The 16,772-nt window shown below is 42.6% G+C and overlaps 1 protein-coding gene across 1 annotated transcript in view; it reads right to left on the reverse strand.

Annotated features, from left to right (window-relative positions):
• Positions 1–767: 767 nt before the first annotated feature.
• Positions 768–16,772, reverse strand: part of pds5b (PDS5 cohesin associated factor B) — a 30,986-nt gene continuing 14,981 nt past the window's right edge. Inside the window, exons 9-35 of the mRNA XM_006800131.3 lie at positions 15,930–16,045; positions 14,684–14,778; positions 14,365–14,510; positions 13,921–14,072; positions 11,095–11,208; positions 10,921–11,002; positions 10,784–10,832; positions 10,513–10,652; positions 8,316–8,431; positions 8,097–8,202; positions 7,436–7,596; positions 7,120–7,243; positions 6,501–6,659; positions 6,121–6,189; positions 5,830–5,966; positions 5,488–5,611; positions 5,115–5,319; positions 4,921–5,035; positions 4,650–4,782; positions 4,422–4,541; positions 4,083–4,145; positions 3,839–3,981; positions 3,435–3,507; positions 2,153–2,571; positions 1,967–2,047; positions 1,748–1,856; positions 768–1,633 (exon numbers count right to left, since the gene is read on the reverse strand). Of these exons, the coding sequence (XP_006800194.1) occupies positions 1,601–1,633; positions 1,748–1,856; positions 1,967–2,047; positions 2,153–2,571; positions 3,435–3,507; positions 3,839–3,981; positions 4,083–4,145; positions 4,422–4,541; positions 4,650–4,782; positions 4,921–5,035; positions 5,115–5,319; positions 5,488–5,611; positions 5,830–5,966; positions 6,121–6,189; positions 6,501–6,659; positions 7,120–7,243; positions 7,436–7,596; positions 8,097–8,202; positions 8,316–8,431; positions 10,513–10,652; positions 10,784–10,832; positions 10,921–11,002; positions 11,095–11,208; positions 13,921–14,072; positions 14,365–14,510; positions 14,684–14,778; positions 15,930–16,045 (3,384 nt within the window). The 3' untranslated portion in view covers positions 768–1,600. The remainder of the gene's footprint in view (positions 1,634–1,747; positions 1,857–1,966; positions 2,048–2,152; positions 2,572–3,434; positions 3,508–3,838; positions 3,982–4,082; positions 4,146–4,421; positions 4,542–4,649; positions 4,783–4,920; positions 5,036–5,114; positions 5,320–5,487; positions 5,612–5,829; positions 5,967–6,120; positions 6,190–6,500; positions 6,660–7,119; positions 7,244–7,435; positions 7,597–8,096; positions 8,203–8,315; positions 8,432–10,512; positions 10,653–10,783; positions 10,833–10,920; positions 11,003–11,094; positions 11,209–13,920; positions 14,073–14,364; positions 14,511–14,683; positions 14,779–15,929; positions 16,046–16,772) is intronic.

Below are 16,772 nucleotides of genomic sequence, written 5' to 3' on the forward strand. Positions count from 1 at the left end.
TCCTTCCTCATGATGTGGGAGAGGTTGGAAGATATTGATGCTGTGAACAGGTGTGATTTATACACATACGCTGAGATCAGGAGTATCTGTGGACTGATTGGGACACAAACATCTGTGGGAGCCAGAATTCGGGCTCGGTTGCAGAGGATCAAATAGTTATTTCACTATTCTAAATCTAATTATTTCATCGAGTTATTTCACTTGATTTAGAATTTTTGTGTTTTTTCTCGATTTACGGTTGATATGCTGTCGCCCGAACAACTAGAGACTGTTCATTTCTTTGAGCAAACTGACAAATATATCATTTCCCTCACTGTATGCACAACTGGCACTTAGAACATGACGTCCATGAGCACAGGGAACAGCTGGTAAATTTGTCAATACTTCCTAAATTTTAGGATTTTAAAACCCTTCTACAACCACCTGGCTAACACTGAGGATCCCCCCCCCCTCCCCCCTCACTTTGCCATAAAAGCTCCACCCAGTACCTTTGGGGCTGTCTTGTGGTGTCATGCAGTCATTCTTCACCAACGGTTTTAAAGTTATGGTTAAACAGTGCAGTTGTTTGTGAAGTCTACTGACGTTAAATGTGTTTACATAACTGTTTTGATTACAACTGGATATTATACAAGCCCTTTAAAACAACGGCTCGACCTTTTCAAACATCCTTAATAGCTAAAATATCTCTATTCACGACACCATCTGGCATCAGAGCTAATCATACCGATAAAGCACAAACCACTTCAAAGTAAAAGAAAGAGAAAATGAACATGTCAGGTTTTTATAGAGAATTATATTGATACAATGGAGGGTCTGACTGGGTGGATGTGAAGCCAAGTTAATCAGCAGTGACAAAAAACCCAAAACAAAACCAAGAAACTAGCAACACAGCTGCTCATGACTTCCTTCTATCAGCAAGTACAAACCTAAAAATGAGACGCACACTACAATCGTTTCCAGAAGCAACTCTACAGTCGGACAGGGTTCTGACACTTTCTTTTTCAATATATGGTTTTAAAAAACGTTTTTAATATACAGAGCTGTAAACAAAAGAACATGTTTTATTTCTTTGTTTAAAGTAAATTCACACAATTAACATTACATTAAAAAAAAAAGGTAATGGTTAATCTCTTTCAGTTTTTAAAAGTTGACACGGAGGGAGGTTTGATAAGCAACGCCGCTTTTTGGGAGCACTTTTAATAACGTGAGTGGGCAAAGGCTTTACAGCATCCTCCCAGTCAGCGTCAAACACAACAACAGAACATGAAACAGACATAAGAGACTATTTACAAGAGCGATCTATTTTTTTCCTTTGTTTTTCCTCGGTAAAATCATTTCTACTTAATGTGGCTTAACGTCATCACAATGCAGCACGAAGCAACAACCCACAGCTGACGATGCGGATGTATTGATGTAGTGTGCACGTGGAATATGCAAGTGTGTAAAGTCGGTGTAACAGTAGGAGCGTCGGCTTATGAAAAGTTTTAAAAAGTTCAATGTCCATTTATTTTGTTTCGTTCTTGCGTCATTCCTCCGTGACTCTCGAGGAGACGTGCCGTCTTCTTTTGTCCTCTGTTTTTGTTTTAAAGTTTTTTTTAGCTCATCTTCTTCGCCCAGCTGCCTTCTTGCGACCCTGAAATGGAAAAGGATGAAAACTGAATTAATAACTAAGCATATAAACTCCTTTAAAATACTTGAGTTGTTTTAAAAGACACTAAAATGGATGTGACAACACTTGACCCAGTACCCTCGGTGTTGGCTCATCCTCCTCTTCCTCCACTTCTTCCTCCTCCTCCTCTTCATCTTCTTCCTCAGACTCATCCTTAGTGGCAGCTGCCTTCCATCGGCCACCGCGCCTGTATCCGCGGACAGAACAGGAACAGCTTAGCGTGCACATATTACATTTTGTGCCCTTGGAGGAGCAGTCGTAGTCGCTGATGTGCATTTTTGCAAAAGTGAATCTTACGTTGGCTTCTTGGCCGCCGGCTGAGCCGATTTAGGCGGACGTCCTCTCCTTTTCTGCGGCGTGGACTCTGCCGAGTCAGATCTGTTAAAGGAAGACAAAAACAAAGCGACTTCCATCAAAAAGAAGCTCGCTGACAGAACTTTGAAGCACATCTCGCGTTTCTGCGTGCGCCGGCTGTTTTCGTACCCCTGTGATCGTCGTGGCGCCCTGGCTTGCCTTCCTCCCCTGGTCTTCACCTCCATGTTTTCACTGCTCCTGTCGTCGTCCTCGTCTTCATCCTCTACTTCCTCCTCACCCCTCTCCTCGTCCTCCTCCTCTTCCTCCTCATCCTCCTCGGGTGGAGGAGCTGCCTTCTTCCGCCCCCTCCTCCCTTTGGCAGGCGTGTCCTGACTGGGCGTAGCAGACTTTGGCGGCCGGCCCCTGCGGCCTTTCTTGGGCGGACTGTTCTGTTCGTCCTCCGGCCGGTTGTCTTCGTCCCACGGGTCCTCAGAGTCAGCCGCTGCGGTGGTGTTGGCAGTTGCCTTCTTACGTCCACGCTTCGGCTTGCTCTCCTGGTCATCGCCGGAGGTTACGCCCCGTTTGCGACCCCGGGGCTTTTCGATATCCTGCACACAAACTCATTGTTCACCATTTCTTTGTTTCACAGTAAAAAACAGACTGAAATTCAGTTTTTACAGCAGCACAAAGAAAAGGAAGAAGAAAGATGGTGATGAGAGAGAGATTTGAGATCTTTGGAGTGGTTTCTCACACGTGACTGGTGAATAGATCTGTAAGCAATAACACACAGAGCCCTTCTGTAACCTTACCGAAGGCTGAAAAATTACACAAGTCGTCTCGATTCCTGAGGTTAACCCTTCTAAAACCCACAAACTCAGCGAGAAACTCATGTGAAATTCATATTTTTGCATAAAAAGATACCATTACTTTTTTCTGTTGTTTGTTTTGAAAGGTAGGATTTCTGAGTCAGATGAAATCATGCATGCAAAGCAATAATGATGGTTTACACAATTTGTACACGTTAATCTAGTCTCGACTTCAATCCAGCTGGTGTTTGCACAGTTGTATCATAAAGCAGAGACACGGGGATTTACGACAGGCAGCACTCTGCCGAATCACGGCAACGCTCCCTTCACTAGTTTCCATCAGCTTCAGTGTAATCTTTTATCACGGTTTTGCTTATTTGCTTTTGTTTTACTTAAAAAACAACAACAAAAGAAACAAACAAAAACCACCTCACACTAGAAAGAATAACTTACAATAGAGTAAGTCTGCACAGCCTCTTTGCGTTTAGATTACAGTCGTTTCAATTTCAATCAAGGTTGTAACAATAACTACTCCAATAGACTTTTTCAACACATATTTTTAAACAATACATCCTGTTAAGATCTCATCAGAAATAAAGACGTGATCGCCACATCGACGTTTATCTTCTAAACAATCAATCTCGCAGCGCCTAAAGGAGATTTACCTTGTCGACACTGTCTGCTCTCTTTAGGCTGATGTCCTCGTTTTCACTGTGATCCATCTCTGTGCTGTCATGCCTGAAAAATAACATCAATCATTACTTCTTACTATTTTAGTTACAGTGACACAGTCTCCTGAATTTTCAACATTTGAAAATGATCCATAGACCCGACAATATTAGAATGAAACCCCAACAGTTAGACAAACCCCTATGAGCAAGTGCTTGGCAACAGTGGGAAGGAAAAACTCTTAACAGGAAAAAGCCTACGGCAGAGCGGCTACGTATGGAAACACATCCTACGTGCAAACACGGAGTGCCTGGAGCTAATCTGAGTCTTTTATCAGACCAAAATATTGCTGATACGTTACGTTTTCTGAGTGTGGGAGTCTTGCTGTTATATCTCCTACCTGCTTTTGCTGCGCTGTGGAGAGCCCGGGTTGGACGAGGAGTCGTTACTGGTGGTCTCCATACGAGAAGCTTTACTCTGGAGTTGTTTGCCCGCTGATGACAAGGGCTTGTTTACCGCCCCCAAAACGTTAGCAGACTTGGGCTTAAATAGGAAGGAGAGGTGGTCAGAGTGGAGCAGTGAGCCGGATGTGTGATCAACAAAACTAGTGAGCCCACATTATCATTTAAAAAGCTCGAGCTTACCTTTCCTGGTGTGAAGAATGCCTTCATCTCTGCTGGGAGATAATTTTTTGTGTTGCTGAAGTTCTGAAAGAGAGAAGCAGAGAGAACAGCAGCAATTAAAACAAAGCAGAAACACAAGCAGACGATCTCATTAGACAAAACATACCTGCTTTTTTTGTTTTTTCCCCTTTTTGATAATTTCTTTTCAAACAAGGACACGTTTATACAAAACTTAAGGCCGCTACTTTCTCATAACTCTTTGGAAGGATCTGCTAACACTAGCAATGCTGTCGTTTACTCATTTTAACAAAGTGAAAAATGTTTTGGATGCTTTAAACTCTTTAGAGTGCAGAGACCGACCTTGTCTGGTTTGGTAAAGAAGCGTGATGGCAGCACGGGGTCCTTTGGAGACTCCAGGCTGTAGGTGGTGCTCTTCGACATGATAATGTGCATGGCAACGTCACACACTGTGTAGAGTTTCTGCACAAGGAAGAAACAACAAACGCACGTCAGGGCAGCACTGATGACGGCGGCTGAAACACTGGCTGGATATCTACTGTCCATATTAGCTGCACGTTAAATGAGCACCTCATTCGTTTTGGGATCGGTGGCGGCCTGGGCGTCTTTCGTCTGCTTGATGTTTTCCACCATTTTTCTTATGAAGGCGTGGCTGTTGTTCTCATTCTTGGCCATTATAATCTCAAGGACAAACCACAGAGCCCTAACCAGGACAGCAAGTTTGACATTAAAAGGTACAAGTCATGATTAACCATCATAAAAACAGACTAAAACGTGACTGAAACCACAAACGCCAGGTTGGAATATTAAACAACCATTTAAGAGATCATATACCGCTTACTCTTTAATTTCCTTTAGCTGCTCGATGTCTTGTACTTTGACATAGTCTGGGTCGTGTGCCAGAAGGTGGATGGTGTAGGGCACCACATACTCCGGCAGCAGAGAGAACAGCTTGTCTGTGGGTACACACACAGTGAATATGACAACACCCTCAAATGTCATCCGAAATCATCAGATATCGTTTGGTTTCTTTACCGCTGAGGGCAGCGTGCTGTTTGAGGTACTCGCGGCGTATGTTGACGTTTTTCACCAGGCACTGGCGCGCGTGAGCCCGCCTCTCCTTAACGGGGTCCTTGGCGCACAGAGCGAACACTGCCATGTATTCCAGCGGTAGCCGCAGACGGCACAGGCCCCGGTGAAGCTTCTGGGCAAAACACTGTCGCACCTGGTAGCACTCATCCTATAGCGCAAAGAAGAGGACACGGAGAACAGGAAACGCGATGATGAGGAGGATGAAATGCGACAAAATATCAGGGAGAAGAAGCAGAGGTGGAATAAAGATGAGCTGCACAGAAAAGGACTTGAACTGAAAATGCAGAGCCAGCAAATTAAATATGGCAGTTCTTACATTAATGACGAGCGCGCACAACTGATATTGCTCCAACGTGATGATTTCGTGATAGCAGGGCTCCTGTGCCAGCTTCAGCAGGGCGCACGCCGCCGCCAGCCGCAGCCTCGACATGTCCGGTTTGCTAGAGAGAAACAAGAGGAAACAGATTTATTCATTTATCTACAAACGTTCTTACCATCAAAACCCCCAAAGGTCCAGAGCACCCATTAAAAGTGAGCGCTTCACTGAAAATTACATGATCTTAATCTGAGGACAAAGCTTTCTTTTAGCTGCTCAAGGACCTGACACACACAGGACCTTATGTTTGTCTGAGAAGCAGAGTTTATTTATTCTAATTACCCCATCTTGCCCTGTTCTGTTAGGTCTCCATCGCTGTGTAAGATAGCAGTCAGCATCCTCAGGGTGGAGTTGCCCGATTTGCTCTGGTTGTTCTTCACGCCTAGTAACCACCTCACCATCAGCTTGATGCCCTGGATCTGAATGAGGAAGATGAAAGAGTGAAAGATTAAGTGTTTTGCATTAATACATCAAGAGTGTGGCTCAGAGTAATCTTCAGATTAAACTACTTAAAAAACAAAAACAGCAGCCAGACGGCGCTTTTGAAGAGACACACAAACGTTCACTGCTGACCTTGGCCATGGTCTCTGGGGACACTTCATCATCGGGAACCCAAAGTTTGGTTGTTTTCTTTCCTGGGATCTACAAATAACACAAACAATTGGAATAATTCACATAAACTGAAACTTTAGCTCAACACAGCTGGGAATATTTACACAGCACATTTAAGCCAAAGTGCAAGCAGAAGAAAACCCCCCACTAATAATAATTCAATGAATAAAATAAGACTAATTACATCAAAATGAAAAGTAATAAAAAAGTTACAAATAATAATAGTAAAGGAGAAGCACTAATCTTAGGCTCAAAAGGCTAAAGAGAAGAGGCGTGCTTAAACACTGCAGAACAGTAAGAGGTATATGTGGATGCGTGCGTATACTCATGCGAGCGTATACCCGGTCGTTCATGAGCAGATCCTTCACAATGAAGTTGGCGACTAGAGATTTGAGAGGTGCAGCAAACTGTTCTGGGGCCAGCTGGGCCAGGTGACCCAGGGTGGTCAAAGGAGTGATGAGCTGCTCCAGGTTAGCAGTGTCCAGACTTTTATGAAGAGGCTGAAGAAACACAACACGTCACTGACACAGTTTTAGGAGCACATAAAAAAAAATAAAATAAAAAATAATCGTGGTTTCAATCTCAGGATGGATTTGATGTAAAGTTAATGCAGACGTCACATTGGGGTAAATATTCTGAATGCAGACAGATTATCTTTGTAACACAAAAAACAGGAAAATCGGCTGAAATAACACAATTAAAGGGTAAAGCACTGCAAACCACATTGGTTTCCCCTCTTAGATTCAGTTGCTTTGAAAGTTCCAGATAATCAGCAGTCACCCAATACTGGTCCAGAGTTCACTCACCGTCTAAAACAACGTGTTTTATGTCTTTTCCCCTTCCTTTTAAATCGAATTTCATTTTGATTGGCTGCCGGTCACAAACAAGATTTAAGCTAGGGATAGGGATATCCTCTCTCATTGACCACATAGATAAAAATCTGGCACCAAAGTGACTGACCTCAAAGATTTGGGCAAAGTGTGTGTCTCTGTTGCTGAACATGGCGTTGATGCAGTGGATGGCATATTTAGCCTGGCGGGGAGGGCCTCTCTTGGCTTTGGCCTGTAGTACTGGCAGTAGAACACTTGGGGGAGCAGACGGGAGAACACCATGAACAACAAAAATACAGCAGAAAGTTGGGTCACAAGTCATGCACAGAGCAGCGTATCCTTAGTAAGTGTATAAATAATGCATCCCTGCATTCCAGGAGTGTCACTGCACATTACACAGCGCTGCAAGGCAAACAAATCAGCCAAATTTGGCTCACGAAACTCACGATTTGATGTGAGGAAAACTCTCCTCCATCTTGCTGCCTGTATTCTTGAAGATCTGCAGCGCTGCCTCTGCCACCTTCTCGTCATCCATTTTCAAACAGCCCAGCAGAGACTCAAACGTCTCTGCAGAGTGGAATGACACTGGATGTGTGAATGACAGCACCTGCGAGTGATGAAAGACGAGTCAAACAGCGGCACCGAGTACAATCAACACCTTTTCCACCTTACTGACATTTAAAACGAGAAGAAAGAAAAGAAACAAGCGTGATTGATATTTTAAGCACATCGTAAAGGGTCGAAAAGATGTGTGTGTGTTTTACTCATCATTAATTATCTGTTGTGTTTGTGTCACTATAAAAAGGCAGGACTGCAGGAGACATCATCCATTACCGAGTGCTTCTTTTTTTTCCCGTCACTCCACAATTTCAACCAACAACAATTTATTTATCACTGATTGCTAGACTGCAGGTAGCAATTGACACGACAGCAGCAGAAGTTACTGAGCGACTGCAGAGCCTATAATTTAGATTCATTCCTGCAGGTATTCTATTTCTGTTAAATGGTGCACTCACACACGATAATGAAAAGGCTTACAACAGAGTATCCATTGTGTCAATCTGCAGATAAACACCACAGGCGTTTGTGTTTATTACTGATCTTTACCTTCAGCAGTTCCAGCCCTGCTCTGATGGCCTCTTCAGTGGGAACACCTTCCTCTTCGTCATCAGCTGTTCCATCTATAGATTTGTTTACCTGTTTTATCAGAGCACTGATAGATGATGGTAGAGGTTACATTTCTGCACGCTAGACTCAGATATGGCTGTTATTTGCATTCTTTTTATTGATTGGATGAGCTAAAATTTGCATCCTGACACACAGTACCTGATGGACTCTGTGTCGATGTGCACAGGAGCAATCCTCTCCAACAGGAACTTCACCATTTCCAGGAATGGATTGCTGGGTTGTTTGGGGCTGCCAAGTTTTTTAGTGATGTCTCTCTGAAAGGACGACAATTAAGAACTTCAATTTATTTATGTAGCACCGAACCACAACAATACAAAGACCCTAAAAGAGAGAAAACTCCACCAATCAGACGACCCCCTATGAGCAGGCACTTTGTGGCAACGCTTACAGCACCAGCTCAGCATTTTATGACCATAATATTCTCTGTGCCTTTTCAGTACTGCCAAACCAAAGCCACCTGGAGTGATATTTCACAGCTGGACTAAAATCTAATGCTGCTTTTTTTCATTTTTTTTAAAATGTGGAAATACAAACACAGCAGCGTGAACGCCCAACATCTCATATACTCACAGCAGTGAGCATCATCATTTAGTTCACTTAATTGTTGCCAACTTAGCAAATCTGCCGCAGGATTAAGCAACAAGAAAGAAATACCAAAAATACTTTCTAGTGAAATACTCTATTGTGCAAGTGTCTCATGCCTCCCCTCATTTCTTTAAATTTTCCAAGAAAAATGGGAAAGAAGCACAGTGATTTATGTGCAAACAAACGTAAATACAGTATATAAAGCAAAAACAGAGTCTGTGCAGTTCTAACAGGCTTGAACGTCAATATTTGGTATGACCACCTTTATTCATCATTACAGACTGAACTCTCTTAGCTGATTTTTCCTGTAATTTCTTTAAGTAATCGGAATACTTCTCCAGACGTCTTGAAGGACATGGCTGCCTTTCGTTCTGTTCTCGGTCAACATGAAAGCACACTGCTTCAATGCTATTGAGGTGCGGGCTCTTGCAAGGCCAATCCTTGACAGATAGTGTTTCATTGTGTGCTTTTCTATCCAGGTATGCTTTTACTGCACTGGCAGTGTGTTTGTGATCATTGTCATCCTGAAGCTGCTGCCAATCAGATGCTCTCCAGAAGGTACTGCATGCTGGATCAAAATCTGATGGTACTTTTCTGAATTTGTGCTATTGATTTTCAGTCCAGGTCCTGTATAACTTGGCATACCTGAGCCTTTTCTCTTTCCTTTAAGAATGGCTCTTCCACTGAGACCATTTCTGATGAGGCTTCAGTGAGTAGCAGATGGATCAACTGAAGGTCTCTAGGCATTTCTGAGGTCCTCTGTCAGGGCTTTGATATATTTTCCTCCCCTAATTCTTAAGATGGATCTTTAGGTCTGCCGCTTTTTTTGGACTCGACTTGTCTAGTTTCCTCAAATTTTAAAGGACACGCTGCACATCATGCTGAGATACGACGAGTTTTTGGCCAGTAGCTCTTTTCGAATGACCGTCATGTTGCAAAAATACCACGTTGCCAAGACTGTTCCCTTTGCAACGTTCACAGATTCAACTCACGAAACAGGAAAACGTTTGTTTATGCATCAGGCTGCTACTAACAAAGTGTCTGAGGACACAACGTAAAATTGTGTCTTTGCTAAGTTGTTTGCGCAGACACGACGCTGGCGCACAGGTGCCTTTTTGTGCTTGAGTGATTCATAGGTCAATGTTTTACAAACAAAAAGAAATCCTCTGTATATGATTAGGTACCATAAATGGATTAAAAATGAGTGAAAGAGCAGCCGATGTCCAAAGAAAAACTTTGAAGGATCTTCAGAAAGCCGGGAGAATTACTGCTCAAGACCGCTACAGTCACACGTCTCAGTCCGTCTTCTGTGTTCGGCGAGACATCAGACAGAGAGACAGAAATTATGGCGGGCAGCCCTAATAAAATCCTCCTTACAGCGGAGCAGGGGTGGATTGTTTCAATACATTTCCCCACCATGACAACGATCGGTCACTAAAACTGTCATGAAACCAAGCTTAAACATTTTAAAACCACCTTTGAAATGTACTAAAGTCGAGTTCATTTAAAGGTTATTACAGATTATATATAATAAAGACAAGGATACTTTGGACTCAAAATAGTGACATGTGTGTATAAAAGTGTCGTCTTATGCACAAAAATTGGAAGATGTGAACTCTATGAACAAATAAGTACATTTACGACTACAGTACCTGAAGGATCGGGTCAAATAACACAAAGCTAGTGGAGGGATGAAAGTATTTCGCTTAAAGGAAACCACATCGTTATCTCAAAGGAACTCAACACTCACCACACAGACTTCAGCTTGCTTGCAAGAGCACGCGGGGCTGACCAAGGTTTCTAACTGATCTCTGATTCGCTCATCATCATCCAGGACCTGAGCCAGCTTCTTCACAAAGTCCTGAGCCTTGCCAGGGTCTGGCAGGTTCCCTGTTCACAGAGAAATTTCAGCATGTCACAGTGAAATCGATGTGAAATAAGGGTGAGAAGGTCACCCTGCGATCTCTTTCGTTCATTTTTCCTGTTTGAAAGGACGTGCTGAATTCAGAGAGATGCCTTACTTGTGATCACCATGACTTTGGCAAACACAGCCTTGTTGGATGCTTCAGACTGAAAACAAACAAACATACAGTTACAGAAAAACCTTTTAGAGACAAGTATAGTGCAGTTCTTAAAGTCTGTGGTGTGCGTTAGTTACCTTGGGTTTTTTGATCAGGTCCAGCAGGTCTTTGACATGGTGTCTCAACAGATTCTGGCACTTCCACATCTCATTCAAAGCTCTGCAGGTGAAAGAAGCAAGGGACATAATGATGTGTTTGCCAGGCCTCCTTTAATACACATGTTGTTGCATAACAATTAAAAACTGACGTACTTAACAGCATTTGTGTCCAGGGTGGCATACAGGTAGTACAGACACTTCATTCTTTCAGTGGTTTCCAGGTTGTGAGGAACCATGTACTGGGCAAAAACCCGCTCCACCAGCAACCTGTACGTACGGAGGGCAAATTTTATGGTGAAAATTTAATTAATAATAATAAAATAATAAAAATGTTTGGGTGCGAGTGGTTAGTAATAGTTAATAGATCCTAGCCGGTACAGAAAGCAGCAGCTGAACCTTTAACTAAAACCAGAAGAGAGATATGACATCACTGAGCATCTCTACACAGGTTACTGATTTGATTTAGTACTCTGACTAATGGCTCCTGGGAGCTTTACTTTACTGCAGACATTACTTCATTACTTATTTAAATTAGCCCATTAGCCTGTGGGTAGCCAGAAACCCTCAACAAACCCCTGCTGGCAGCTCCTGGGTCTAAATTCAAGTCTAGACGGGACTGCGCCTTTAACGTCAGGGCACCTCGGCTCTCGAAGGGCCTGCATTCAGAGCTCAGACTCAAACTGCCATCAGCACATCGACTGATCCTGTAAATATTCTCTTTCACTCTTGCTTCTATCCTTCTGTAACAAATCACCTCTGAATCTCCACCCGCTCCACCCTGCCTGGACTAGGGATGGGTATCGAAAACCGGTTCTTGTTGAGAACCGGTTCCCACTGTTTCAATTCCTTGGAACTGTTTGTCATTTTTGCAAACGATTCCCTTATCGATTCCAGTCGCCCCGAATGACGTCACCACGTTGCGGAGCGTCATTTACCTGGCAGGAAACACGGCGCCTAAGCGGCTCAAACGCTCAAAAGTTTGGTTATACTTTACGAGAACGGATGACAACGGGGCAACTTGCAATACTTGAAAAGTAGATATTTCATTTAAGGGAGGAAACACTACGAATATGCGAAAGCATTTGCTCACAAAACACACGATAACCTTAAATGAATGTCGTGTTTTTAATTCTGCTCCAGACTCGTGAATCTCAACCCAGCAGCAGCGGTAACGTTTGCACGTCCTCTCCCGTTAATGCGGCAGGTAAATAATCAACTAACAGTGCATATTATGTTAGCGTAATCTGCCTTATTACAAAACCTGCCATTACTGTGCGTTTAGGTGACCATGATGAGAGACAGACAGAGTCTGGCTGGCTCAGATGCTGGCAGTTCTCCCTGCAGTCTACCGGTAGCGTCTCCTTTCAGGCCAGGATAGACGAATGTCACTGAGCAGTGACTAAGTTTGTGGTAAAAGGCTTGCATCTATTTGCCACAGCAGATGATTTTTGGTAAGTGAATGTGTTTAATTGTAGGCAGGGACATTACTGGATATTCTTGTGTAATTGCTGCTGAATAATTTATGTTATACTTTGTTATTGCTACAGAAGAATATTTATTTTATTATTTTACATTTACAATTTTTTTCCCCGGGGACCCTGTTACACCCCATTGAAGAGCCGTAGGCTGTGGATCTCTTAAGATCTCACTGTTGGGTTTGCAAGGCCATGTTACTCCTAAATTTCTATCTCATTCAAAGAGAAGATACAAAACAAAGTTCTAAGCTAATTGACCTTAGTGTTCTCCTTTTTAAAAAAGAATCGATAAAGAATCGAATCGTTAAACAGAATCGAAAATGGAATCGGAATCGTGAAAATCTTATCAATACCCATCCCTAGCCTGGACTGTCTTCTTCACCTCTCTTGTACGCCACCTGCTGCTTTGGATGGCTGACCGCACATATTTAAACTAACTCGCTTAAACACACTTCCTGCCTCCCTCTCATTCACACACGAGTATTCTGACTTCCTTCTATTGACTTTCATTCCTCTTTACTCCACATCATACCTCCACCTCTCCAAGGTGTCTTCCACCTACTCCCACTTAAGATCAGTCATCTGTCACACGTCTTCACTGTCTCTCGGCCCTCATGGTGCTGCACCACCATCACACACCTCACTGATATGTAAATTAATTAATTCAAACATAAGCTCAAATGTCAACACTTATCACAACAACAACAACAAAAAACCCTTTTCAGCCGTTATGCGCTGAAGTTTTAGAGCTTTTCAAGGGGAAACTGCTGAACCAACACAAGTAAAGCTACCCTGCTGTTCACACAACACACATGCATACACTCCGACAACATCGGGCACTTTCCTGCCAGCAGCTGAGTGACTCCACAGCAGCAGAGATCACCTACACCCACAGAAAGTCCACTGAGATTCGAGTCCGACGCCTCGTTCTCTTCCTCTCCCTTTTCTTTTACTCAATTTAGGCTTTAAAAACCCATCTCAGTTTGCCTAATCTACTTCTAATTCAGCTGGTGACATTTTGCAGAATGATGCTGTCCATGTTGAGTAAGTGTAGGTGGAGAGAGGGAGAAACAATCACACACCATCAAAGGAATGCTGCTCAAAGAATAATAAAAAGTCCCACGCACACAACTCGCTTACAAAAATATTTGGGGCTGCTCTACATTATGAGCCTCGGCAGGGTGACAGAACCAGTCTCTCTTCCTCCATACAGCTATGACACCGCACTGATAAATACAGTGCAGAGAAAGGTGGATATTAAAGGCAGATTTTCATGTTTCTGCTGGGAATAAACTTATTAGAGCTCATTTTCTACATTCAGTTAGTTATGCACAGAGCAGGAATTGTTCATCACAGTAAATTAAGACTCTGAAATGCACCGCTACCAGCTTTTTCCTCGGCAATCACACAAAAAGTTAAAAAGTTAAACTCCCAGGTACTAAATGAATACATTTTGAACTTGTCTTGAATTTACTGTAGCCGTCAGAAGAACATGCACACAAACCTGTCATCAATGCTGTTCTGGTAGTAGATGTGCAGCAGCTTGTCTTTGATCCAGGAAATCTGTTTTGAGGCCTCCCTCCCGCCTTCTCCCTGCAGCGAGTACTTCCTGTAGATCGATGCAAGGCCCATCATGGCCTCCTTACGCACGCGCCACTGACGGCAAATTAAAAAGAAAACGTTTCAATGAAGCTACTAGTTAGAAAATAAAATATTCAACGGGCAGGTGCAGCGGCTGATGTGATTGTTTACTGCCATTTAAGCCAAACATGTACCAACAAAAATATAAATAATCAAATTATAAATCTCACTATTAGATCAATAAACCCAAAACAAACAACAACAGTGTAACTATATCTGAAACAATCTGATACATCAATAATAAAATAATACTAATAATAACAACATCATCATCATTATTGACCAGGATTTAAAAAACATGACTTACTCTCTTGTCCAAAGTCCTCTCCTTTACATAATTGAGCAGTGCATCGTTGACTAGAGACAAATCCTTCTTGGCAGCCGTTACTATAGAGACAATGACATCATGGCGAATAGCCTCCTCTGGGTCATGTGATCTGACCCTCAAGTATTCTGGGGAAGGAAACAGGAACAAATGAGTGGGACGTGAGAAGACTGGCTACCTCGAATGCAAAGAAAGCACCAGGCAGCTGCTTCTCATTTCACGTCGAGCACACACTCGAGCGGCCTTCACACAGATGCAGTTCTCAGCACACAAAAGCATGAAAGTGTCCGTGTGTTTTTACCTGTGAGGTCTTTGGCCAGGTCTGGGTGGTTCATGAGACAGTGACTGGCGAATTTGACACACTCCAATCTGATAGGCACGTGGATGTCATTAAACCTTTTTTGATAAAAGAAACAGGACGTTAATGTCGGCAACTTTAAAAGGTGGCTCGTACATGAACGCAGATCTAAGAAGACGGCGTCTCATGTGGGTACACAACATACATCAACAAGCTCACTTTATATTACACTCTGTCACATGACTCCCGCCAAACCCTCCCACATATTTTGGACACGCAGTACAATTCAGGTATATTGGGGCCTAATAAGTCTAACTCTAAGCCAGATAAACTAGCTAAGCTGCACTTGACAGGGTCGAACCCTGTAAAACTAATGAGATACAAATTACAGCCCAGACTCTCTTTGTGGATTAACAGCAGCATGTAATCTGTTTAACCGTCTACAGACAGGCTTCACCAGACTCTCCCAATGGGTTTAAGAGATATATTAAGGTGAAAAAACTCACACTTCTGGTGTGTGACGTGCTCAGTGTCACACACACACCCTGATATAAGAGAACCCAGTAGATTCAATTTTATTTCTCATGGTAAGAGCAGGAAACTGTAGATACGCTGCATGTAAGCAGTCTACTGCTAACCTTGGCATCTGTTTGTTTCCGTCCTGTGCTCTCATCTACTCTACTTTAATACATAGTATTATCTATAAGCCATTAAAGGGACAGTTCACCCACAATGCCACACCTGAAAACTGCTTGATCAGCTGCAGGAAGTATTCTCAACTCTTCCCTTTGTTCTTTGCAAGACTTGATTTTATAATTCAACTGTACGACTGTTCAATGCAACACCATGACACTCGTACATTAATGACAAGCACAGTTCTATTTTTCCTCATTTATTTTAATTATCTACAGCCTCGTGTTCACACCCGATTCTCCATCTGTCTTTGTTTTGATCCTCTCTCCGGCCTATGGCAAACAGTTCACTGTGTTTTATCACACAGGATTTGTGTGGCATTTAGGCAGTAATAATCAGAAAGTGAAGAATCCAGTGTAACCACAACAAAAAGAAAATATATTTAGTTTTAATATGGTTTAAAATATAGTATTAATCCAAAAGTGAACCGAGCAATTGATACTAAAGCTAAAAAAGAAAAGATGATTCTTTTGTCTCTTTGAAAGCAAAGTTATCAATCAAAATGATCCATCGCGGTTATAGAGACATTTGTCAGATCCACAACACTGAATCCCACCTGCCCAGGTAACACTGCCAGAGTGGTTTGTTCTGCGCAGCCAACTCAGAGTCCTTGGCTCCAAACATCTTAGCCAGCAGCTTCACCACCTGCAGCCTCTCATCATTATCATTACTCTGCAGAGACGAGCGGGGAAAGAGAAAGAGACGGGGAGAGAAATGATGCACCAAAATCGGCTGCGTCGATTGGAACGAGGTGCCAAGTCATTTACATTAACTACACGGGAAACATTACCGTTTTCATAACAGACAATGGCAGTACTTTCTTTGGTATCAATCTTGTTTGCAAATCAGTAGCAAGACAAAGGGAGACGAGGAAGGAAGAGGGAAGGGGTGAGCATGAAAGAAGAAGAGGAAAGAGGAAAGAAAGAGTGAGAGATAAAAAGATGAAACGAGCACGAGTGAGAAAGGCAAAGTGGGAGCAAGCATCAGAAAGAGAGAAGGGGGGGGTTCTAGTCTAAAGCAGAGAAATTTTTATCACAGCTATTATTTTGAGGAGACAGCAGTGATCCTCACTCCCCATGAACAGTTAATGAGCGTTATCCATCAGCGGGATGCCTTTATGAGACACTGCAGAGGCAACATTATGCTGACTGGCTGACTGCTTTATCTTTCTAATATGAATCAACAAACCTGCAGAGAAAGTGAAAATGTGCAGTTCTGTGTGTAATGGCTCCAAGACTTAAGACTTTTGCAGTTTGACTGTAGTTATAATATCAATACTTATTGAAGTATTGCTGCTTAATCTAAAACTACTGCTAACATCACAATGCAACTGCTTTAAAAATATTAAATTCTTGTAAATATCATAATATTACGCAAAACAACTACACAGACAAAGATT

The sequence above is a fragment of the Neolamprologus brichardi genome, chromosome 10, assembly GCF_056152115.1.
Source record: "Neolamprologus brichardi isolate AB-2024 chromosome 10, ASM5615211v1, whole genome shotgun sequence".
Taxonomy (NCBI): Eukaryota; Metazoa; Chordata; class Actinopteri; order Cichliformes; family Cichlidae; genus Neolamprologus; species Neolamprologus brichardi.